The sequence below is a fragment of the Macaca thibetana genome, chromosome 2, assembly GCF_024542745.1.
Source record: "Macaca thibetana thibetana isolate TM-01 chromosome 2, ASM2454274v1, whole genome shotgun sequence".
In the NCBI taxonomy this organism is placed as follows: Eukaryota; Metazoa; Chordata; class Mammalia; order Primates; family Cercopithecidae; genus Macaca; species Macaca thibetana.
This window is the reverse complement of record NC_065579.1, coordinates 9,931,587-9,957,079: the sequence shown is the minus strand read 5'-3', so window position 1 is coordinate 9,957,079 and position 25,493 is coordinate 9,931,587. Positions and strand designations below refer to the sequence as shown.

General features: G+C 38.7%; 2 protein-coding genes across 12 annotated transcripts in view; one reads left to right on the top strand and one right to left on the bottom strand.

The window, feature by feature from the left end:
• The window catches only part of LPP (LIM domain containing preferred translocation partner in lipoma), a 739,054-nt gene that overhangs the window by 166,889 nt on the left and 546,672 nt on the right, over window positions 1–25,493 (top strand). For all 8 annotated transcript variants that reach the window (XM_050779290.1, XM_050779294.1, XM_050779289.1 and 5 more), the window contains one exon: window positions 22,138–22,201. Coding sequence is in view for 1 of the 8 variants with exons in the window: in XM_050779288.1 (XP_050635245.1) it covers window positions 22,138–22,201 (64 nt within the window). In the remaining 7 variants the exon portion in view is untranslated. The remainder of the gene's footprint in view (window positions 1–22,137; window positions 22,202–25,493) is intronic.
• The window catches only part of SST (somatostatin), a 1,150,223-nt gene that overhangs the window by 641,497 nt on the left and 483,233 nt on the right, over window positions 1–25,493 (bottom strand). The gene's annotated exons all lie outside the window — the stretch shown is intronic.

The following is a 25,493-nucleotide window of genomic DNA, read 5'->3' as shown; positions in this document are numbered from 1 at the left end:
CTCAAACTACCAACTTCATGATAATGGAAAGCTGAATCTCCCAAATCACATGGACCTCAAAATTCAATTAGAAAATTCGGTCAGGACCTGAAGAGCATGTTGGGATTTGCTACGGCCTGCCCTGCAGTCTCAGTTCTGAGGTTCCCTCAGTGGTGAGCTCACTTACAGTGCTGCTTTTGTGTATACTTACCCAGTAAACAATACAGGCATTGGGGCCTGTTTCAGAAACCACATCTCCAGTAGAAAGGAGATCACTTGGAAAAGCAGAAAGGAGTAAGAAATGGAACTTGCCCATCCTTCCAATGAATCCTTTTCCTTTGTAAGTATGGCTTAGTGGATGTCAGCCATTTGCTGTTCAGGACAGGAAAGTGATGGAGAGAGAATTCTTTTTCATTTGACAAAGACATGGAATTTTCCTTATCCGTGGACCAAGACTCGAAGGTATAGAGAGGAAAAGGACTTCTCATCTCTTTCTTTCAGTAGCTTCATGCACTAATGCATGGTACTTACTGAATGTTTACCTTCTCTGTGCTCTTCTCAGAGGATGCACAGAGGATTGGGAAGAGGAAGTATTGGTGACTAGATCTAGAAAAAAGAACTTGTTTCAAGCCACAAAAAGTTTGAGGGTAGAATCTCAAGTCCTGTGTGTGACGATGTCAGTAGAAAAAGTATCCCAGTGGCCAGTGTGAGTAAACTGTCATAGTTTTGGTAGTAATCCTTGGTCCTGTTTGAGTTTCCTCATCCTCACATATAAGATGGAGCCATTTCCCCCTCTGGCGTTTGCGATCACAGTATCCTGCAATCTCTTGATCTTGAGATAGAAGGTTGAGAGAAGCACTTTGTAGTATTGGGACAACTGGGTCTGCATTTGGGAGTACTTGTATCTCAATCGATATTATAGAACTTGGCTCCTTGTCTGCAGTAAATGTTTTGCTCTGTTCTCATCCTGGGAGTTGAAAGCTGAGGAGAGGTGGGAGATGTGCTGAGTAATATGGCAGCCACTAACCACATGTGGCTGTTGAGCACTTGGAAGGTGGCTAGTGCCACATGTTGAAAAAATAATATTTTGGATATATTTGTAAAATTTTTTTTTTCAATGATCCTTTTGAAATGTGGCTACTAGAAAATTTTAAATGGTGTATGTGGCTCCTATGATAATTCTATTGGATGGTGCTGGCTTAGAGCCTGGGAAGAACATGGATCAGAGTCAACTGACCTTGTGTTCTCCCCTGAGTTCTAATAATATTGGCATTAAAAGGAGAAGCTTCAACAGCCATAATTTTCATTTTAAAAAGTCTAATTCAGAAGAATTGGCTCATTTTATATTATTGCTTGGACTGGAGAAAAATCTGACATTTGGTATTTTCATAATTGAGAACATAACTTGCTGACTTAAAAAAAAAAATCACATTTTGTGCTTGGCCTTAGGTACCAGCCTTTGAGTTCTTTGAAACTAGGGATTGGGTCTTTTTCTCTTTCTACCATCCTTTTCCCCCCAAAACCACACACTAACACATAGAAGATGGTTAACTGGCATTTGTTGAAAACCAAAATAACTTTAAATAGAGAAAACTTTGTGAAGCTACCTTGTATTTATGGTTGGAAGAGTGAAATACCTTTATAAGGCATCCCGTTTTCTTAAGATAGCCAGCAAAAATGAAGAACATTGATCCAAGTGTTTATTTACTTATTGATTTAATTACCATTTTCATCAGGTGTCCCTGTCATCTCAGCTTATGATAAAGAATCTTTTCAAAATGCTTAACCTCACCATTCTCTAGGTAAAGGGAGACAGAAAAAGATGCTGCTTACATATATGAATCCCCACCTTTGCTCAGATATTATGTCTAAGGGCCTAAGGACTGGATAATTCTTATTTTTTCTGTGGCTTGATCCTTTCCAACATTTAATCTACAGAGGATGTGAGGATAATAATGAAAAGGCAAGTTTAAGCTTGGACTGTAGATACTTTTCACTGGTTGATTTTATTTAATTATGCTTCATTGTGAGCCAGAGCCTCTGTGAACATATGACTTATAGGCCCTCAGGTTTCCATTGTGTCCCTTTCCCTGATTCGTCCTTCTTCACTGCATGCCCTGGTGTTGGGTGAGGGAGCAGGCTTTATGTGATGTCATTTTCTCAGAGCCCTGAGCTGGGAAATTCAAGAGTCTCCATGATTCCTAGGTAGGCGTGGAAGAGACCCTAACTGATCCCTCAGGAACATGTTGGGTTGGTCAGAGGTAACCCTTATAGAATCTATGATGGCTTAGTTGTTCACGCTTCCTAGAAAAGACCTCTTAAAAAAGGCCTTTTGGTTATATACAGCCTGATTTTTAAGTACTATTTGCAGTGTTGATTCTCTGGTAGAGAGAAAGAAAAGTTGTGAGTGCTCTTGGAAGTGTCCAGACAGCTGTAGTGGTGGGAAAAGTATTGGCCTTGGAGTTAGACCTGTGTTTACTTCCTGGCTCTGCTATTTCTAGTTGTATGACTCTATGAAAGTAACTTATCATCTCTGAGCATTAATTTCCTCATCTGTTCAACATAGACAATATCTGCTTCACAAAGTTGTGATATGTTAATGTATGTGGGATACCTATCTCAGGACCCAATACTTAATCTTTATAAACACTAAATGAATTGGTTTTCTCATGTATGTCTTATGGTTTTGCTGGTGATGGACCAATAGTCATCTTCCCTCTTCACTTTAGAGGTGGGGGAAAAGGGTGTTAGAGTGACTGTGTGGTAAAATCCACTCTAATTCTAGCTGTGAGAAAAACAGCAGTGAAAATGTGGTAAGCAATTGCTTCTAAAAAGCTTGGACTAAAAGTGCTTGATGGATTGGTGCTGGCTTCCCGGTAGACTCATCTCTGTACTGCCCGCATAGCACAATTAATCGTTATTACTAGAGAAGGAACAAATAAAGAAAAGAGAGAGAGCAGACATAAAAACATCCTTTCATCTTTCTGAAGACAGTCCCCTTTGTCAGATCAGTGGAGCCATACCTGTGAATCACCTTGGGAAAGCACAATGTGGGTAACTAGAAGGAAGATCTTGTGGCTCATTTTGTACCCACTTCCTGGGCTGGGGAAATATCTAAACTAACCTTTCTTACTTGTCGATATCTACTACCGTTCACCATGCATCTTCACAGATGAGGGCCTCTTTCTCACATCCTCACTCCAAACACATTACCGTGCAGACAGCCACTCATTTTCTGGGAAAAAACTTTGCAAAGCAATAGCAGAATGAAGTCAAGAGGGTAAACAGAGGGCCATGGAAAAACACTAGAGTTTGAGTGCAGAGACATGAGTCTGAGCATGAGCAGTGAATAGCCCATGAAACACTCAAGTTGCATTCTCCTTATGTGAAAATGAAATAAGTCATGGTTCTTCTGTGTATGGGGCACCTGACCTTGGGTCCTTATTGCTATGCTACTAGAGTCTATGTATCAAGATTTGCCAGTTGTGGTCTTGAAGTTTAGTCAGATTAAAAGGGAACTCTGACTTTGAGGGTGAATGCCCCAAGTGGGCATCTTATTCTCCTATGGATTCAGCTTGTTAGGCAGAGTGGAAGCAGAGGTCATAGATTTTAGGGTTTTCCCCTGCGACTGAATCCAGCTGAAGCAGGAATGATTCTGGGTAAGCTATATAATGTCTCTGAGCATCAGTTTGTCATTTTCTTACATAGGAATAGAGTTATTGTCAGATTTGGAGATAGTACATGTTGCAATGTAGTTGACACAGAATAAGTTTTCAATAAATGATTAGTATTGTGGTTGTTGTTTTTATTACCTATAACTACAATAATTTCCCTAGCTTTATTTTATAGGGATAGGTCGTGGCAACATGAAATGTTAGTTGGGAAACTGATTTGCACTAGATGGATAGAAACCATGTATTTCTATCTATATAATGAACAATGTCATTTAAGAAAGCTTAGAGGCAATTCCACCACCACCATCTTCTTTTTATTTCCAATCATAGATTATTTGCCCTCAAGTCTTGTGTAGTTTCTTTTTGCCACATCTCTTGAATGTTTCTTCTTGACTGTATTCCATCTATTATTACCATAAACCAAACGTTCATCATCTCCTGCTCCACTGTTGGTCCTGTCTCCTGGCTCTCCTAGAGCCTTGGTTCTCAAAGTGTCATTCACAGAGCAGCAGCATCACCTGAAATGCATCATCTCAAGATCTACCAAGACCTCCTGAAGCATGAGACATGTTCACCCCCGTGTTGTAGGGCCTCCATGTAACTCATTTAACTACTTCTCTTGCTCGGAGTACATGCTTGGTCAGTGTGTGTTTGTTGTGCCTCCAGAACATTTCCTGACTCTGATTGCCATCGTTACTTCTTTTGAATCTACCTAAATTCAAGTTACCATCCATTGCCTTGACTATGGCAATAGTCTCTGAAATTGTCTTCTACTTTTATAGTTTTCCCTTGTGGCCTTTCCCACACCACCTGGAGAGATCTTCTAAAGTTGCTGGTTGGATCATATCATACCCCTCCCCTTAAACCATACAGTGGCTGCTGTGGTATCTGCAGAAGGTCTCTGACTTGTGATGCTTTGACTTACAATTTGTCCACTTTACATTGAGTTTATCTGGATGTATCCAACCCCATAGAAATCAAGGAACATCTGTAGAAACGTTTGAAAGACCCTTTCATGACCTGCAAAGCCCTGTGAGATGGCTCTCTGTTCTCTCCTCTTTTCTTTTCTTTCCCTTCCTCCTTTCCTCCCTTCCCTTCCCTTCCCTTCCTCCCTTCCCTTCCCTTCACTTCCCTCCTCTTCCCTTCCCTTCCCTTCCATTCCCTTCCCTTCTCTTCACTTCCCTCCTCTTCCCTTCCCTTCCCTTCCCTTCCCTTCCCTTCCCTTCCCTTCCCTTCCCTTCCCTTCCCTTCCCTTCCCTCCTTTTCCTTCCCTTCCATTCCCTTCCCTTCCCTCCTCTTCCCTTCCCTTCCCTTCCCTTCCCTTCCCTTCCCTCCCTTCCCTTCCCTTCCCTTCCCTTCCCTTCCCTTCCCTTCCCTTCCCTTCCCTTCCCTTCCCTTCCCTTCCCTTCCCTTCCCTTCCCTTCCCTTCCCTTCCCTTCCCTTCCCTTCCCTTCTCTTCCTCTTTCTCTCTTTCTCTCTTTCTTTCTTTCTTTTTTTTTTTTTGACAGAGTCTTGCTCTTGTCTCCGAGTCTGGAGTGTGATGGCACGATCCTGGCTCACTGCAACATCCGCCTTCTGCGTTCAAGCAGTTTACCTGCCTCAGCCTCCCGAGTAGCTGGGATTACAGGCACCTGCCACCATGCTTGGCTAATTTTTGTATTTTTAGTAGAGATAGGTTTTCACCATGTTGGCCAGGCTGGTGTCGAACTCCTGACCTCAGGTGATCTGCCCGCCTCAGCTTCTCAAAGTGCTGGAATTACAGGCATGAGCCACTGCCCCCGCCTCTCTGCTTTTTTCATACCACTCATCACTTTACACAGTAATCTGTAGACACACTGACCTTCCTTTATTCCTCTGTTTAAGCCAAGCTTTTTCCACTTGATCTTTCTCTGATTCTGTGCAAAACTGGCTTGGAAGTATCTTTTGAGGCTTAGCTCAAATGTTATAGCCTCACCTAGATCTTCCCTATTCTTTAGTTAAAGTAGCACACATCGCCCCTCCCCATCAATTTTCTCTCATTGTCTTGCTTTACAGCCTACACAGCATGTATGGTTCTCTAAAAGAATGATTACCGTGCTTTTGTTTTCTTTATGTACATTGCAACTGTTTTGGTGAGAAATATTTTAGTAATAATAATAATGGTGAAGATTTGGTGAGTGTTTGCTATAGGCTAGGCACTGTGTATAGTAAATTACATAATTTAATGGATCATTTTATTTGGAGTATTTCATTCTGTTTAACTGATTATATGTTTATATTTTTTGTCTTCCTCTTGTTTTAGGATATCAGCTTCTTGAGAGCAGGGTCCATGTTTGTTGCATCTATATCTCCACCTGTAGAAGATTCTCTGGCATAGGGATTTTTGAGCAGGAAATGTTTATTCAGGAAATGAATGGATCTTAGAAGATTATCTTTTGGGAATAGATCTACATGAAAAGAAAGAACAAAGAGTCTCTGTCATTCTTTTTCCCAGATATATCCCAGGAGAAAATACCCTCGACTTTTTCTTATCTTTAATCTGAGAAGGAAGCAGTTGTTGGAATCTGATTTTAGGATTGGCTCTTCCTTCTGTATGCAGACACAGAACCTGGGATTCATCTGACTATATGGGGAGAGAGGTTCTTGAGGGGCACCTTGATGATAACGAGTCTTTCTAAAGCTTTAACTTTGGCGTTTGAGGTGGTTGGAAATACCAGGTCTTCCGACTTTTACGTTCTTTGTGCGCACGCTGGTGATGTGCGTATGTGAACCTTTTATTATTATGGACTCAGCCAGCAGTAACCATGGTGAGTAGACCTATCACACAGCATTTTTCTGAGTCAGTTTAAAATGCTGACAATTAAATATACCGTACTCTTTTAAGCAATCCATCAGTCTCTCTTGTTGTCATGGTGACCGGAGTATATTTAGAAATGTGACAAGTACACTGAGTTCAATTGCACTTTTGCCAAAACATAGTTTTGCAGCTAAAATTGAATTTCCTGATTGAAGATCCAAGTGCTGTTAAGGGGGCATGATCGTTTCTATACATTATTCTAGAAGTATAACTTACATTATTCTGTTAAATCCACAGTTACGAGTCTTACCAGGTATTGATAGTTAAAGTGGTGGTATTTAAAGTTCATGAAATAAAGTGAAATAAAAGTGACATGATACTTTTTCTATTGAAAGTGAAACTGGGCCTCACTAATGTAACTAGTTTAATGATCAACTTCTTTATATATTTATAAAGACATTGTAAGTATGTGCATGTCTGTTCTTCAGAATTATATTTCTAATTTAAAATAATATATAATGGAGATCCTCCCCTCTTTCCTGCTTGTATTCTATTCTTAGTATTATGAGGGCATTCTTTTTTCATTGGGTCTGACCTCTGTTTGATAAGCATTCTTATTTTTCCTCAATTTCAATTCTTCCGGATTTTAAATGAAGTAAAGAGACACAATGAATGTGACTTTTTGCCCAAACACAGGAAAAATGAAACTCTTCTCTTTATTCAAGAACGTAGGTTAAGTTCTTACTTTCTTATCATCCTCTGTCCTGTCAACATAGTTCTGAGAATGGTGTTGGGTATAAACTCAGTTGACTACATAAAGTTTGGGAATTTATGTAGTGGCTGGGTCTTGATTACAACGCTGATTTCATTCCTGGCCAAAGCTGATTCTTCTGCTCTTGAGGTGAGAAAAGCCAGTACTCCTGGATACTTTCACTATTTTTATCTCACTGAATGAGTCTGCAACTGGGATACATATAGCCCCTAATAATATACGGTTAGACTACCATTATCTCTTTCATGAACATTGCCAACAGTGTTTTTTTGGTAAGAGACATCTCAGTTATAATAACAGTTTGTAGGATTTATGGAGTGTTTACTATATGCTAGGCACTGTGTATAGTAAGCTCCTTAAGGGATCGTTATATTGGATGTACACAATAATCGTATGAGGTAGTTCCCATTTTATTCTTATTTCACATTAAAGAAACAGGTTTGGGGAGATACTGCCTTTTGAGGAAGCATATAATTTGAGTAGTAGTGGAATCTGAATTCTGATCCAGGTGCCCTAATAACCACTGCCTGTTCCATGGAAGGCACACAGTGAGTATTTTTTTAACCGACCAGTGGCCTCTTGTATGAAACGTCATACAGATGTTTCAGTGTTTCCAGAGGCTCTTGAAAGTAGCAGTTATATAAAGATAGACAGGTAGCAGCATCTAAAAGTAGAGATGAGCTACTCTTTATCTTTCCTAATGGTTTAGAGCCAAAGGAGATCAGTGCTAGGGAGAGAGGGAGCATAAGTCCTGTGTAGTTCAGTGGTTTTATATCTGAACTCCTTTACGCTCTTAAAAATGAGTTTTTGTTTGTGTGCATTATATATAGTGATATTTACCATATTCAAAAAAGTGAGAAATGAAACTAGAATTTTAATGAAAAATATTTGTATAAAAATAAATATATTTGTGAAAAAATAGTGACAAAAGTGGGAGCTGGATTCTGCATTTAATTTGTTGTGAAATTTTGTTTTGATTGATGTTTATGAAGAAAATTCAGCCTCTCACAGTTATGTCGTTGAAAAGGGAAGGATAAAAAGTGATTGTGGATTTTCTTCTGTGATACTATACCAAAAACTTGACAGTTTTGACATTACCTAAAGTTAGTAGTTTCTTATAGGTTAGTTTCAATGTGGAATCTGAAATCATATTAATGAACTTTTTATGCCCTACTGTATTAAAATCCATTGGTCGAATTTTCCCACTTTGATTGAGTCTCCTCCTATGATTTTGTAAAATCATGCATTGGTCATTTAGAAAGTCATTGGTTATTCACTTACTTATTCAGTTCTTGCAAACACTGATACATTTCATTCTATAATATAAAAAGTCATCTTCCTTAATATCACTGCTCCTTCATCAAAAAAGTATTTGAAATATTAGAAAGGTGTCAAGTGCACAGTAGTAGATGTAAGGTTTTCACAATTCTGATTTTCACTTGAAAACATGAATTTTATTTTTGGCTACAAATACTGTTACTTGTTTTCCTTGAAATGATAAGCTCTCTTGCTTTATTTTTGAGAAAATCTCTGGCAAAACCCATATTTAAAGAACCATAGTTTGTCAGTCATTGTTTCAAATAAAAAATGATGTTCCATGAAAAAAGTGATGAGTTAGCAGCTGCCAATTTAAACAGTTACCCAAAGTGCCTTTCTTAGAGACAATCATTGTAGTTTGGTCTTCAGCAGGTGTTTCATGGGTACTTCCCAAAGGTCACACAGAATGTAAAAAAGATGTGTACTCCAGAATATTAAAAATATGTCTACTTTTTGATTATGCTAACATTTTATGTGATCTGGTTTCTTTAGTAAAAACTAGTCAGACAGTACTCAAGGACTGTGATTTAATAAGATTGATACTTTTCAATGCATTAAAGAGAGTCCTAAGTGAAACTGGCTCCCTATCCCACTTATTGTATGTGTCTTGCAGTGAAATCACTGCCTGGATTCACTTTAAGACTCCAACCATTTTTTTTTTACCCACTGCTATGTTTGTACCATTAGTGTAAATTTCAACACAGTGAAAACAGCTTCTTATACTTAGTATGATTATGAAAATAATTTTGAACTTGTGGAGTCTTGAAAGAAAGGTCTAGGGGACTCCTACACATGTGTGGGTCACACATTAACAGCCACGGATTGAGTCCAGTCCCTTCATTTTACAGGAGAAGAGAGTGGTGGAAAGATGTGCCTAAGATGGCAGCACAAGTTAGTGGCAGAGCTGGGACAAGAACCTAGTTGTTACTTAACTCTTCTTTCTTTTCTTTTGATTTCCTGCTCCAGTTTCAGGAATTTCAAGGTAACTCAAGGATTCCAAACTTCTTTGTCAGAGATGGTGATGACGAATATGTATAGTTTGCATATCTCTTATCTGAAATGCTTGGGATCAAAAGTGTTTCAGATATCAGATTTTTCCTGGTTTTGGAATATTTTCATTAAACTTACTGATTAACATTCGTAATCAAAAAATGCAAAACCCAAAATGTTCCAGTGAGCTTTCAGCATCCTGTCTGTGCTTAAAAACTTTTGGATTTTGGAGCATTTTGAATGTCAGATTTTGGGTTAGGGATACAAAACCTGTATAATTATTGAACTTTTTGGGAATAATTCCATTAAAAAAAAATGTTAAACCTTTTGCATGTTTTCCCTACTCTCCACTCACCACTACTATCTCTTCTGCTTTTCAGTGGTAACCACTCATGCCTTTTTAAACAAAACGTATGTTGTATTTGCCAAGACATAGGGGAAGGGAAGTTAAAGGGGCAGTTGACTGTTCATTTTCTGAATAAGATAGAATTCTAGCTTTGTGGGGAAGGAAGAATCAGTGAGTTTTAGTTGAAGGACCCATGCCATTCTTTGCCTAAATTAGTTGAAAGTCACAGAAAATAAAATTGTGCAACCTTTATATCACTATAACTCATATTACTGGACAAACTGCGCCCTTGGCCCCCCAATTATTCTCTATTAAAGTTTCTTGCTCTCCCTCCCCATCTTCTCTTTCTTTCTCCCTGTCTCCTCCTGTTTCCTTCGGGAAAGAGGTTTACCCAATAAAACTTGCTCTTAACTTTGCTTTTGGTTATGTTGATATTTTATGTGATTTGTTTTCTTCACTAAACAGTAGTCAGTCTATGAGGCTGTATTGAAGAATGCTGAGAAGGTCAATAGAAGTGGACTTAGATACTACATGTCCTTTTTAATATCTCTCTTATGTTATAGAGTAGCTTTTGGGGGAGCTAATGTTTGCAGACAATGCTGTGTGTGAACATATATGAGTAAATCTGATAAGCTGTTGAAGGAGGCTTGCAAACTTTCAAACGTATTGTGCTTTCATTTTCAAATTAGTTGGATGTTCTTTTGCAAGATCTTGTTTTTTCCTAGTTCTCATCCAGCATTCAGTTGCCTTCCCCCACCTATGAGCTATTTGAGTCAAACTTTATTAGCTTTTTTTCCTGATTCTACTTTCATGTCTTTCTTTCTTACCCCAAAGTATGATTTGATTAGACCTCAGGTTGCCCTTGTGAATGAGCTCTTCCTCAATCCTAGGCCTGGCCAGGCATGGTGCCTCATGCTTATAATCCATGCTTATTTACCATAAGCAACATGGTAAAACCTTGTCTCTACAAAAAACACAAAAATTAGCTGGGCACGGTGGCCCATGCCTGTAGTCCCAGCTACTCAGGAGGCTGAGGTGGGAATATTGCCTGAGCTCGAGAGGCAGAGATTGCAGTGAGCTGAGATCGTGCTATTGCATTACAGCCTGGGCAACAGAGGGAGATACTGTCTCAAAATAAGTAAGTAAGTAAGTAAGTAAATAAATAAATAAATAAATAAGTAAGTAAATAAGAATCCTAGGCCTTGATGACTTACTCTTTTAATTTTTTTTTTTCCCACAAAACTGATGTGTTTTGCCCTTACTTTCACCAGAAAACCATTTAGTCTTCTTATCCTTTCTTCCTTAGACTTCCATATATGTTTTTTTCTAGACATTTATATTAGGCTCATAATTTGCCTAGTGATAGCTAATTGACCTCTTCAAAATGTCTGTTTTCTGTCTCCTTGTTTCAGCTTCTTGAGGTTGGTGCTATCTCACGCTTGGTGTATCATAGGAGCCCCATGGATGTGTTGAATGGATTTTGCTCAAGGGTGTCTTTTTTAGAGAGCGTTCTTCGCATTTTTATCTGGCGATGGGAGCTTTTGTGTATCTCCCACTATTAGGCTGCTAAATCTCTAAAACTCAGCATTGCAATGTCCATCTTTTAATGCAGACTCCCTGCCACTGCCAGGACATCACGTGTCTTCTCTGACAGATGGCTATGTAGCCCTCCATTTGAACTTTTGCAGCTCTTTGCAAGGCAATTTGTTCTACTGCTGGACAGCTTCATGTTTAATGTTCTTCCTTGTATTACACTAAAACTGGATTTCCCATTGTTTTAATCCCCATATTTCTAGCATTGCATAATTTGAAAAAGTATAATATTGCTTACACATGATGTGTCCCCAGATAGTCAAAGATAGCTTTGATTCCCCCATCTGCCTCCTTTCCTCCTTCAGACCTTCTCTTGCTACCTACATCCCATAGAAGGCTTTGGATGCGCATCCTCTTGGTGCTTTCCCCATTTCTACATCACTTTCTAGATTTTGGTCCTGACATCCAACTCTAAGCGACTCCCTCAATGCCACATTATTTCTCTGATGGTACTAGGAGTAGTATGAGTAAATGGTATGTGTGTGGGTCCAAAAGCTGAGATATGAATTCCGGTGCTTATTAGATGTGTGAACTTGATTAGGTTACTTAATCTTTCTAAACCTCGGTTTCCCAAGATGCAAAATGAATATACTAAATTCCAAGGCTATTTTTTTTTTTTTTTTGAGACGGAGTCTCGCTCTGTCGCCCAGGCTGGAGTACAGTGGCCGGATCTCAGCTCACTGCAAGCTCCGCCTCCCGGGTTTATGCCATTCTCCTGCCTCAGCCTCCTGAGTAGCTGGGACTACAGGTGCCTGCCACCTTGCCCGGCTAATTTTTTGTATTTTTAGTAGAGATGGGGTTTCGCCATGTTAGCCAGGATGGTCTCGATCTCCTGACCTCGTGATCCGCCCGTCTCGGCCTCCCAAAGTGCTGGGTCCAAGACTATTTTTAAAGATTAAATATATAAAAATGCTTAGCTTAGTTACTAAAATATATTATTTTTAGCTTGATCGATTATTTTGTCTTTTATCCATCCAACAACTCCTTTTCTTTTTCACACACGTGCACTTGGTTTTAAAAATTATTTCAAGAGTTCTTCCCTCATCTTTTCCTTCTCTCTTGAAATTTTATAATGTGTATACTTTTATAAAAGTTACCATCATATTTAGATTTATTTCCTTTTAAAATTTTATATCTAGAATTTAACATGATTTTCTTGACAACTATGTTTTCTTCTATGTGAATTTTCTTAGCTGCTGCCTACATTTCTACTCATGTGTTCAGCCTCTATTAATCTTCCTGTGAAAATTATGTCTTCATCCTGCCAATGGGTTAATGATGACTGGCTCATTGCACGTCACTCAACTCCTTGCTAAATACTTCACTTAATCACTCAATAACTTTAAAATCATTTAGTTGTACAATGTATTTTAAAGAATTAAATGTTCAATTAATTTCAATTTCACATTTACTAATCCCATCTTACATGACATGCATTAAACTAGGTGTGTGTTATAGTAGTTGCATAGAACATTTTGTTCATTTACTCATTCATTCACTCATTGAATGTTCTTTTGAGCACATACTAAAGACTAGATGCTAGATAGACTTGGGGTTAGGATTCAAGAAGCTGTGTTAGACAAAGGGCCTCTAGTCAAGATGCATGATCCGCTAAAAGTGATAAAACAATATGGTAATTTTAGTGATCCAGATATAAAACTAGGCATTATGGTAGTTTTAGGGAAGGCTGCTTCATCAAACCTTTTTGCAACAAGAAGCTTCTTATCGAGGAGACACTAAATGTTGAGTAGGGCCTCAGACTCTGCTAGAAAGGTAAGACCCATATTAGGACTTAGTTATGTTTGATTATAAGGCCATTTTGTGAGAATCAACCTCCAGGCTCCATGTGTTATCTTTGGCTCCCCACCCACTTCACCCCCACCCTCCCACCCCAGTTGCATGCATGCCATGTTTTTCCTTCTTCTTTTCAATAAGGAAGCCTCAGAATCAACTGAATAACATAAAGATAGGTGTGGTGACATTATAGGCTCACTTTTGGGATGTCATTATTACATTAACTTTTCTGTATTTCCAAGTAAGAATAACAGTGTAAGTACATAACAATAATCTCATGATAGTCGAACATATTGCAAAATATTTCTCTATTCATCATTTCCTTTACTTCTTGTAGAAAAGCTTAGTGCTTGTAGGTTTCCTTAAATGCATGTCTTAGGTGCTGTGTCTGATCTGATAGATATTAGCACCCCAATTGGCACTGAGTAATTATATTTGGAGAATTTGGAAAGAATTTTTTCTCGATGTGTTGTCTGATTTCATTTATATCACAAGTCCGGGTCTGCCCATAACTAGATGTCCAGGAATGAGTTCCTTTACTACTCTGTGCCTTAGCTTTGTCACTTGTCAAATGAGAATATACTAGTAACGGTATCAATTTTGCCTCACTGAGCTGCAGTGAAGAATAAAATCATTTATCTCCGTGAAGGGACAATGCATACGGATGGTAACAATTATAAATATTAAACTAAGCTTTTGAGTGACCAGATTGGCTACTTCTGTTACAGTCAGTTCTGCTTAATTAATTTTTACCTATTGCCCCAAACTTTCTGAGTAGCTTCACGCTTTTTTCCTCTCTATCCTAAAGTGCCTGCTTGCAAGCACTATACGCTCAATGAGCATTTGTTGAATGAATTTTTTAAAAGCACTTGCCTTTTTTGCTTTTATTATTATTTTAAATTAACACATAATTATACATATTTATGGGGTACAGTGTGATATTTTGATATATGTATATAATGTATAATGATCAAATGAAGATATTTAGCTTATTCATTGCCTCAAACACTTATTATTTCTTTGTGTTTGGAACATTCAAAAGCTACCTCTTCTAGCTACCTGAGAATATACAATACATTGTTGGTAATTATAGTCATTCTATAGTGCTGTAGAACACTAGAACTGACTCCTCCTTTGTACTTTTGTATCCATTTACCAACCTTTGACTATCCTTCCCCTCCTGCTACTTTTCTCCACTTCTGGTGATCAGTATTTTACTCTCTATGCGATCAATTTCTTTTAGCTTCCACATATGAGAAAGGACATGTGACATATAACTTTCTGTTCCTGGCTTATTTCACTTAACATAATGTTCTCCAAGCTTATCCATGTTACTGTGAAAGACGAGATTTCATTCATTTTTTTATGGCTGAATAGTATTACATTGTAAATATATAACACATTTTCTTTGCCCGTTTATCTGTTGATGGATACTTACGTTGATTCCTTATCTTGGCTGTTATAATTAGTGCTGCAATAAACATAGGAAGGCAGATATCTTTTTGAAATATTTATTTATTATTTTTCATTTGGATATATGCCCAGTTGTGGGATTGCTGGATCTTATGATATTTCTTTTTTTCTTTCTTTCTTTTCTTTTTTTTTTTTTTTTTTCTTGAGACGGAGTTTCGCTGTGTCACCAGGCTGGAGTGCAGTGGTGTGATCTTGGCTCACTGCAACCTCCGCCTCCTGGGTTCAAGCGATTCTCCTGCCTCAGCCTCCCGAGTAGCTAGGATTACAGATGCATACCACCATGCCCAGCTAATTTTTGTATTTTTAGTAGAGACGGGGTTTCATCATATTGGCCAGGATGGTCTCCTTCTCTTGACCACGTGATCCACCCACCTTGGCCTCCCAAAGTGCTGGGACTACAGGTGTGAACCCCCATGCCCGGCTGATATTTCTAATTTTAGTGTTTTGAAGAACTTTTATAATGACTGCACTAACTTACATTCCCACCAACAGTGTATGAGTTCTCTTTTCTTTGCATCTTTGCCAGCATTTCTTCTTCTTATTATTATTTTTTTTGTCTCTGATAATAGCTATTCTAACTTGGGTTAGATGATATCTCATGGTGGCTCCATTTTCTGTATATGGATGTCCAGTTTTCCCAGCCCCATTTATTAAAGAGATTGTTCTTGTTTCCTTTGTTGAAAATCAGTTGGCTGTAAATATGTGGATTTATTTTTGGGTTCTCTGTTCTGTCCCATTGGTGAATATGCCTGTTCAAGAACTATCTTGAATAAAAGATGTAAAAGTTAGCATCTTTGTCTTGTTCCAGAGCTTAAAAGAAACCTTTCAATTTGAATGTGTCCAGTATGTTGATGACTGTGGGTTTATCATGCGAAGTGTTTATTATGCTGAAGTAAGGTATGCTTCTTTTATACCTGACTTGAGATATTGTATCATGAAGGAATGTTGAACTTTACGAAATGCTTTTTCTGCATCTAATGAGATGATTATGGTTTTTGTACTTTGTTTTGTTGAGGTAATATATCACATTTATTGATTTACCTATGTTGAACTATCCTTGTATCCCTAGGATAAATCCCACTTGATCAGGGTAAATGCTTCTTTAAGTGTATGGCTGGATTCAGTTTGCTAGTATTTTGTTGGGGATTTTTGCATCTATGTGCATCAGAGTTCCTGGCCTATAATTTTCTTTTTACATGTTTGTCCTTGTCTGGTTTTGGTATCAGGGTAAGAATGCATTCATGAAATTCTTTATCTTTGAGATTTATTCTTTTTTATTATTTCTATCTTTGTTGAATTTCTTCTTCATATTGTGAATTGTTTTCCTGATTTAGTGAAATTGTCTATCTGTATTTTCTTGTATCTCATTGAGTTTCCTTAAGATCATTATTTTGAATTCCTTTTCTGGCATTTTATTGATTGTTTTTATTGGAGTCTGAAACTAAAGAGCTACATTCCTTTGGTGGTGTCATATTTTATTGCTTTTTCATGTTTCTTGTGTCCGTGAGTTGATGTCTGTGCATCCGGTGGAAAAATTACCTCTCTATACAAACTTTCTAGAGTGGTTTTCATAAAAAAAATACTTTCACTTGCAATTAGCGTTGGTTTTACAGTTGGGAGGGGTGTGATGACTTTGTTTCTGAATAGATGCAGTGATATGGTCTTCATGCAGCTTCTAAAGCTGTGTTCAATGTCAGCAATAACTGTGGGCACCTCAGTAGCTTAAGTTGTAGAAATTTGTGGCAGTGATGGTGGTGGCATAGATTATTAATGTCCTCAGTGTCAAGGGCTTTTGAGATTCTCCAATTCTTTTTTTTTTTTCATAATGGGGAGATTTAGCCAAGGGGACTGCTTTTCATGTCAAATATGACATGACCAACAAGCACGTGCAGTGGTGCTGAGTTCTAGGTGCAGGTGCTTGAAATAGTTGTGGGACCAGAGTCTTATGCCCAGGATCTTGCCAACCTATTGTGACACCTGGGTCTTGGGTTACAGGTTTGCTGTCTGTGCTAGGGTTGGATGTAGGCTTCCCACAGAGCCAGGATTTGTGACTCTGAGACACTACTCTACAAGCTCAGTCCCAGCTGTGAGTGGCTCAACTACAGGAAAGAAGGAGTGCAGGGAAGTTTGGACCCAGAGAGCAGGATATGCTCTGATTTTGTAACATGAACCAGTAGGGCTCAGTGGCACTTGGATCCCAGGGGATGAGGCACCATGTAGTAGTGATTCTTGACCTTTGGATGTTGGGACTCAGCAGTACCTTAGACTCTGTAAGACCACATGCAGCAACAGTACCCCAGAATGGCAACATATAACTGTTACTTGTGCCCTGAGTGGGGGCAGGGTACAGCATAGTGATGGCTGTACTCCACAGGGAGAGGGGTGTCTTAGCAGCTCTGACTCTAAGCAGGTAGACCAGCTCCAGGAAAACAGCGTATTAGAGTTGTTTGCCCTGTTGGGTGGAGTGTCTCAGATCAGCCCAGCCACTACTCTGTTTTCTTAGGATGTGGGTTATCACATCAGCTCAGCCTTGGGATGTACAGCTGCTCAGCTGAGCAATGGCACCAATTCACCAGGGGGCAATGTGCCACTTCAGCTCAGGCCTGGGGGACATGACTTTTCTAGGCAGCCCAGGTACGGTACCATTTCCCTGGGATGAAAGGTGCTACTTCAGATTAAGTACTGGGGTGTGTGACTGCTCTGAGTGGCCAATGTACTGTTTTCCCAGGAGGCAGGGTACTGCTTCAGCATTGGCCTGAGGGGCAGGGTGAAAGGTAGATGAAGTGACTCTACCTTCACATGGGCCCATGGGGAAGAGCGGAACAGTTGCTGGCAGCTCAGCTTGGGGATGTTGGGCCACTGGGTTGGGGTTGGTTCAACAGTGACTTAGCCTCAGTGATGAAAGAGTGTCATAGCTACGCACTCCCAGAGCAAGACACACTCCAGCCAAAGTTCCAGTTCCAAGATGGCGTAGTGTAGTAGCTGCACAGGCCACAGACGGCAGGGCACATTGGTTGCTCTTTTTCTTGGGGGAGCACGGCTGTGTGGACTTCAGGCAGGTCCCTCAGCTGGGACTTAGCTCCTGTGAGGACTACATGAGACTTCATGGGTGAGGTCTGTAGCTGTTCAAGGTGTGGATAGGGCTTGCTGGGATCCTCTTGCTTACCATTCTACCCCAGAGAGAAGTTCCTCCCTGTTCCCAGCGGATCCCAAGTGGGTGATGGGTGGTAAAGACCAGGTGTTTTGTTTCTATTCTCTATGTGGTTATTCTGAGTTTCTTGCTCTCCGGGGCTTCTGTTACTTCTCTGATGCAGTCTGGTACTCTGTCTTAGTTATTATTTTTTCTTCTTTTGTTTTTAGTTTTTTTGTTTGTTTGTTTGTTTTCTATATAGTGATGGGGTTTCCCTATGTTGCCCAGGCTGCTGTCGAACTCCAGAGCTCAAAACCAAACAAAACAAAAAAAACTCATCTTGGCCTCCCAGAGTGCTGGGACTACAGGCACGAGCCATCACACCTGGCCCAGTTATTTTTGTTAAAGTTTAGTTGTTGATTGTTGTTGTGGTTGTCTTTGTGAAGGAGACGAGAGCTAGGGGCTTCTGGTTGGCCATGCTACTGATGCCACTTTTAAAGTCCTTATCTTTAAAAGTCCAGTGCTGGAGGTTTGTAAGCTACTTATATTTCTGCTCGAAATTCCTAAAGTCTCTCATTCTATTTCTAGATTATATATTCCATTGATAGAGCCCTTATAAATATAACATTAAGAAGTTGAGCATTACCTTTAGGCCAAAGCAATTTACTTTTAAAAAATCTGATTAATTTCAACACAATCAACCAGATGTCAGATTTCAGTGCCTCTGATAGATGCTGACAGGTGAGGAAATTAAAATCAGAGAGGGAAGCAATTAAATCCTGGCAAACATTACTTTAATGAGACAACCAAATCATAAGCTATGGAATATCTTGTATTCTTGATAAGGATCTTAGGGTGGCATGAGAGTGCACTTTAAATTGTATGTGGTATTTGATAATTGGAATGCAGGGCCATATTTGTCATCTAATTCCTTCAGCCTGATTTAACATTTCAGTTGCTTCTGGGGACAGACTTCTATGTTTAAAACATTGTTTTATTTTAATAAATGTTAGTATAAGTAATCCTTTTCCTGCTATACCTCTGTTGCCACATGAAACTTATGAAAATGACCAAATTATTATTGGCCTTTTCACAGTGGTTTTGGAATAACCATAGTCAAGAACTGTGAAAAGAGAAACACAGAATGTGTATTTTCTGCAACTTCTAATCAAAAGATTTGATAATTATACACTAAAACCAGAACCCAGTTCCTCAATCCCCATTTTATTATTCTTTTCAATATGATGCTCCCTATTCGGAATGAATATTTGAGACACTAGAGCTAAAGAGGTGCCAGTTTATTGACTTAGTGAGAGTTTTTATAAGATACTGTCATATTGCTTATTTGTACTAAAGCACTTACAAAAATATCAAGTATCTTGAGTTATCTTTATACTGGTTCAATACCACGTAGAATTTTTGTTCATAATACTGAGATAATCATCTTAGGGATGGTTACATTTTGTTGTGGGGTGTGGTGGTAAATTCAAAGGACACCATGGTTTGTGAAAAACCCATTGCAACTGATCTCTGCACTTTTCATTTCCCATGTCATTCCATTTTCTTCTGCTTTTTCCTTACCCCCTGTCGTTTTTCTTGCTTCTCTCTCTTTATTATCTTACCTTCATTTACTCCATCCTGTTTTTCTCCAAAATACAGTTGCTTCTGAAAAATTGCTTCTGAGGGTGAGCATAGTTTTGAGAGGAGAGAGGATGAATGGTTTGACAAAGGATGCAGACATGTCAGGTTCTGGGTCAGCAGTTAGTTATAAAATACACAGAGGCAGCCAAGGATAACTGGCTTCATTACCGAAAGGCTAGAGTGGGATTTGTCAGTTGTCCCAGATGTCTGTATGGAATTATGGAAAACTCCCTTGCATTATGAAATACTCAGGCAGGAGCTACTCAGGACACATGCCACTCAATCCACGTGAAGAGGGCTGGTGAACTTCTTAGCTAGAAAGACTTTAGCTTTCCTGTTGCTTAAAATGAGACTTCTTGGTGAAGGATTTGTATTAGTCCATTCTCATGCTGCTATAAAGAACTGCCAGAGACCACATAATTTATAAAGAAAGAAGTTTAATTGACTCACAGTTCCACATTGCTGGGGAGGCCTCAGGAAACTTATAATCATGGCGAAAGGTAAAGGAGGAACAGGCACCTTCTTCACAGGGTGGCAAGAAAGAGTGAGTGCAAGCAGGAGAAATGCCAGATGCTTATACATCTATCAGATCTCGTGAGACTATCATGAGAACAGCATGGGGGAAATTGCCCCCATGATCGGATTACTTCCACCTGGTATCACCCTTGACTCATGGGGACTACAATTCAAGATGACATTTTCGGTGTGGGCACAGTCAAACTGTATCAGACTCTTCACAAAACCTCACTGGTACAGACTTGCATATATGACTGTGCTTCAACACTTTGCCCAGGGATGTTGCATCTTGAAACTTTCCTGGTGAGATCTGAGAAAGTGTTTATGGTAACACTGCATCGAACACTCCTTTTGCCTTAGCTTAGTAATGTGTCACCTTCTGGTTAGACCACAGATGTGAAGTCTACTCTTTCTCCTTACACTTGCTAGTAAAGCAGAACTTAGAACTAAGTGTGCTTTAGTGCTTTGACAATGGAATTTTCTGTGCTATGCACTCAGTTTCCCTTTCCTGAAGTTATTTAGTTATCCTCTTCAAATAGCACACTACCAATTGGGAGGCTACACCATGTAGTAGAAGGGTGCTTACTGATTTTGGTATCAAGGTACAGTGTTACATTTTTATCTGCTCCATGTTAACCATGTGATCTTTGAAGTTTGGTTTCTGTATTTGTAAAATTTGGGTAATAAGGTCTCACTGGAGTTATAAAGGGGATGGTTTAAGACATAATGGTCATTGTGATTTTTCAAGCTATAAAATAAAGCATGATGTTAAAAGACGAATCATGTTTTCAGTTGTGGCAGATGACAAGTTTCTTGCAGGGCATCTGATCAATCATGCTTTTTTTATTTTTGTTTGTTTGTTTTGTTTTGTTTTTTTTTTTTGAAGCTTTTATTTTAAGTTCAGGGATATAGTTGCAGGATCCATGTTCTTTTCTCAACCTGATTTGAGTCCTTTATGTAAACGGGACATTTTATCAAAACTTCCTAGAAGTCTTATATTTCTCAATAAATCTATCCATTCTATTAAAACAAATTTGCTTTGTTCTTAGAGTCTACTGGAAACTCCAACTCTCTGAACCTAGGGCATGATTATAGGCACAAAGTTGAAAATGATGTGTGATTCATCAGCAGGTCTTTCAACTAAAGCAGTATCTGTTTTGCTTTTTAGGGGTCAAGGAAACATTTGATGTTAAAATCTTAAAAGTTTTTGGGCTGTCTCTTATTAGATGAGGTCATGTGAGAGTGACATAGATTAATATTGCAGTATTTTAAAATTAGGAGACATAAGTCAAAGAAATATTCTAGCCAGAGATATTCTCTTGCCTCACGTGCTTATAACGTTATCTTTTGATCATATAAATGTGGATTTATGGGAAGAAATGTTATCGCTGTTCTCTATAACCATATGTATGGAATAATGGAGAGAAATCTGATTTAAAAAGTTTAACTAAGGGCAGCTTTGGCTATGGAGTATATATCATAATCTTCACGTACATATGAAGAAATTGACACTCATGGAGTTTAAATAACTTGCCTAAGGCCACTGGTAAAAGGAAATCTGACTGGCTCGAAATGCTATGTACTTTTCCCATTTCCTCATTTCAATCAAATAGCTGGTTTTATTTTATTTTCTCTCTCCACCAAGCCTTGTGAATTAAGACAATACATTATTGTTTGTCCTTGTCTTTCCCCAGCCTAATAACCTAGGAAAAACTAAAGTAGAAAGGAAGGATTACTGGACCAGCAGGCACAGCCTTTGGCTCCAAATTCATGCCTTGCCAGATACTAAACTGTATAATCTTGGGCGAATTACTTTCTTTTTGTGAACTTCAGTTTCTACTTCTGTAAAATGTGGACAATAATGTTCATTTTATATGGTTTCTGTGAAGTTAATCATGAGGACGGTGTTAGTTCCCTTCTCAACCTTTCTGTCCCTCTTCGAGCTTCTGTTTCCTTACCTACGAAGTGAGTAGAATCATCCCTTCCTGCTTCTTCATCGGGTTCCTGTGGGGTGAAATGAATGTGAAAATGTTTTGTAAAACAAGAAACCATTATGTAGATATAAGAGGTTATGACTATTAATGAATAAATATAGGCTTGGTGTCTGGAAGTAATTTTTACTTATTTCATTTGCAGATACTTGCACTGCAGTTGGCTGAACCTTGTGTCCATTGTCCATTCCAGGAGCCAGCTATCTAAGGTAACGGAGGAGGCATGTCTTCATGTTTATGAAATACTAATAGGCATCTGACCCAGTAATGCTGCTTTTAGAACAAATACAAAGAATAGAAGAAATACAAAGGTACTTTATGAGGAAAAGAACCAAAAAATGGCCAAGACAGTGAGCTGACCTCTCTTTTTATTTTTGTCTTTTTAATTTATTTATTTTTTCCCTTTTAATTCATAACCCTTAAGGTTTAATACTAAAACCCAAAATCTGGGCCACACAGATGATTCAGATTTAATGTGTATGTATTTAAGTGTCCATAAAATGCAATGGAGTAGAATGTTCTTACCCATTATTTTATTGTATCCTCAACTAGTATGTGGCAGGAGCACTTTTTACCTGGTTTCCTAACCCTCGATTGAGTGCATTTTTCACTACACTATGCTGCCAGTGTTACCTGGTTCTGAAGGGGCCAAATATTTCTGGCTGGGTCAGTCACTGTCTCTTAGCTGCCAAACAAAATCATTTCAAAAAGCTAGAATCTAAAGCCGCAACAGAAAAATCCTAAGAACACAGAAAATTGAGTTAGTCTTTTGAAACTTTGGATCCATTGTATCTGAATGCCACTCTCCTGGGGGACCGTTGGGAAGGACACCAATCCTTGGCAGAAGAATACATTTGTCTTGAGTTTGCCAAGAAAATGGAGGCCAATGGAAAACAAATTTTAAAGGAAGCATCATAGTTGTAAAATCTACCAGATGCAATTTTTCTCCTGTAGTTAACCTGCTGAATCTGTACCTCTTAATGAGCTCTACTGTGTTTTATGTAATGTTTCAGAACTTAGCCAAAAAGAGATGAAGTAGACAATATGTAGAATAGTAACTTTGTAGAAGATTTGATATCATTACTTGAAGTACTATACACGTGTGTTCTGCTGGATATTTTGTTACTTCCTTTGCTGTATGATATCTATGACCTTGAACCGCAACTGTGACTTTAGTCGCATAGACCTTTGAGAAAAATCAAGCTGGTTGGTATTGCCCCAAATTTGTAGGACTTAGAAAATTTAGAATTGAGAGGAAATTAAGGTGTTAGGTTTACATGATTTTCAAAGCTAATAAGAATACATGTGCAAACAAGGTAGGTTACGTATGGGCTATGAAATTTCTATCATTAAATCAGACCTAACAGCCACTTAAGTTATTTAGATTTTCTTCTCATTCCTACAAAAAAGAATATTGTTTTTATTTTTTTATTATTTATTTATGTTTCAAGTGGAATATAAGCTAGTTTACCCAGGAAGTTTTCTTTTTATTTATTTTATATTATTTTACTTTAAGTTATAGGATACATGTGCAGAATGTGCAGGATTGTTACATAAGTATACATGTGCCGTGGTGGTTTGCTGCACCCATCAACCCGTCATCCAGGTTTTAAGCCCTGCATGCATTAGGATTTGTCCTAATGCTTTTCCTCCCCTTGCCCCCTACCCCTCAACAGGCCCCAAAGTGTGATGTTCCCCTCCCTGTGTCCATGTTCTCGTTCAGCTCCCACTTATGAGTGAGAACATGTGGTGTTTGGAAGCCATCATTCTCAGCAAACTAACACAGAAACAGAGAACGTTGTTTTAAAAAAGGTAGTAGCGAAAAATGTAAGAATGGCTACTGTCCACCTTTTATTTCTTGTCTAGTCCACAAAATAACCCTGTAAAAGCTTATGTCTAATGTTTTATTTTTATGGATAAATATATCAGAAAAGAATGTACCGTAGATACCTACTGTCATAGTTTTTGACAGCTCTGTGAGGCAGAGATCTAACTTGTTCATTTAGAAACTGCAGTTATCACACTAACCTTCCCTCCAATGCCAATTGTTAAATATTAATAGAATAAGCTTTGAAAAGTAGTTAACTGTACCCCCTGTCCCCACAGAAACCCATCTTGAAACTATCAAGGGGAGTTTTGATCAAGCTCTGAAAGGTTATAAAAATTACTCTCAAGAAAGAGGAATGTTCTCTCTTTCTCTTTTTGTTATGTTTCGGAGGTGGGGAATGGTGGAGAGGGAATAATAGAAGCCTCTCAAGTAAACTTTGGAAGGTTTGGCCTAAAGGAGAAGTAAATATTCTGGGAGCATGCTGTAGAAATTTACAATAATCTTGTGGTAATAATTGGTATGAGTGGCAGTAATGAAGAAAGAATAACAGTTTCAATAAATAATTAGACTTGACAGTAAATGTGTCAACAGGTACCCACTTAATGAGTGTAATCATTGTTTTTCCCTGCTCTCAACGTTGATCCACTGACTGCGGTGTGTTCTCTGTCCCATTTCCAAACCGAATCTATTTAAAGCTGCACTCCATGGAATCTGAAACAGTATACCCTGTTTACTATTTAGAGCTGATACCTCATGTTCTTTAATAGGCAAGTTCTGTACTTGAACGAGAACAGGCTTCTGGCCTCTTGTAGATGGTTGATTATCCCTGTTTTCCACAGGGTGATTCATTAGCAAGGATGAATAATACCCAATTAAATCTCATGCACTTGTCTATATTGCCAGAGTGAACTGTTTAGTATAATTTGGTGGAAACAGTCCTAGTCTGCTTTAAATACCATTTTTTGAAGTGGAGGTAGAGGCCATAGTTATAAGTGAAATTATTTTGTAATAACCTGAATCGAATCACATTGTTTTTGGGAGCAAAGCAATATGTTGTATGTTATGTTCACCAGAAGCCATGAGAATCCTTTTCTAATCCCAGCTGTAATGTCACCTGGCTGTGTCACCTGGGCAAGTCACCTTTCCTCTATGAGGTCTGTTTCATCATCTAATGACAAAGTTGGACCAGTTGATCGTGGCATTACTTCTGGTTAAATATTCTCTTACATATGTTTTTATTTCCTAGCCAGTCCCTTCTCTCTCCTGGTGCCGTGTTTCCAAAATCACAGGACAGTCCTATGACTCTACTGCACAGCCACTGGGGGAAAACAGTTATTCTTCTGTTTAGCCTTTGCTTCTTTTACATACCAGAAATGCAGTTAATGACTTGCATTATGTATACTGTAAGAATGGACATTTATACACCGGTAGCGGTAGTCCCTTACCCCAGCAACTTGCAATTCCTTGTTAGGGAAGAAAAGCCGTCTTCCCCCACGTTTCTTCACTCTGTGACATTGTTCCCTGATCTGGGTCTCATGAGAGGATCTGGTAAACTGCCCCCCTATTAAGACTGTTAGGAAGAGGTGGATGCTTCTTCCATTATTTGCTTTTTCCAGAGCAAATCATTGGATCTGTAAAGCAGATCAGAATGTCAAAGCCAGAGGGGACTTTAC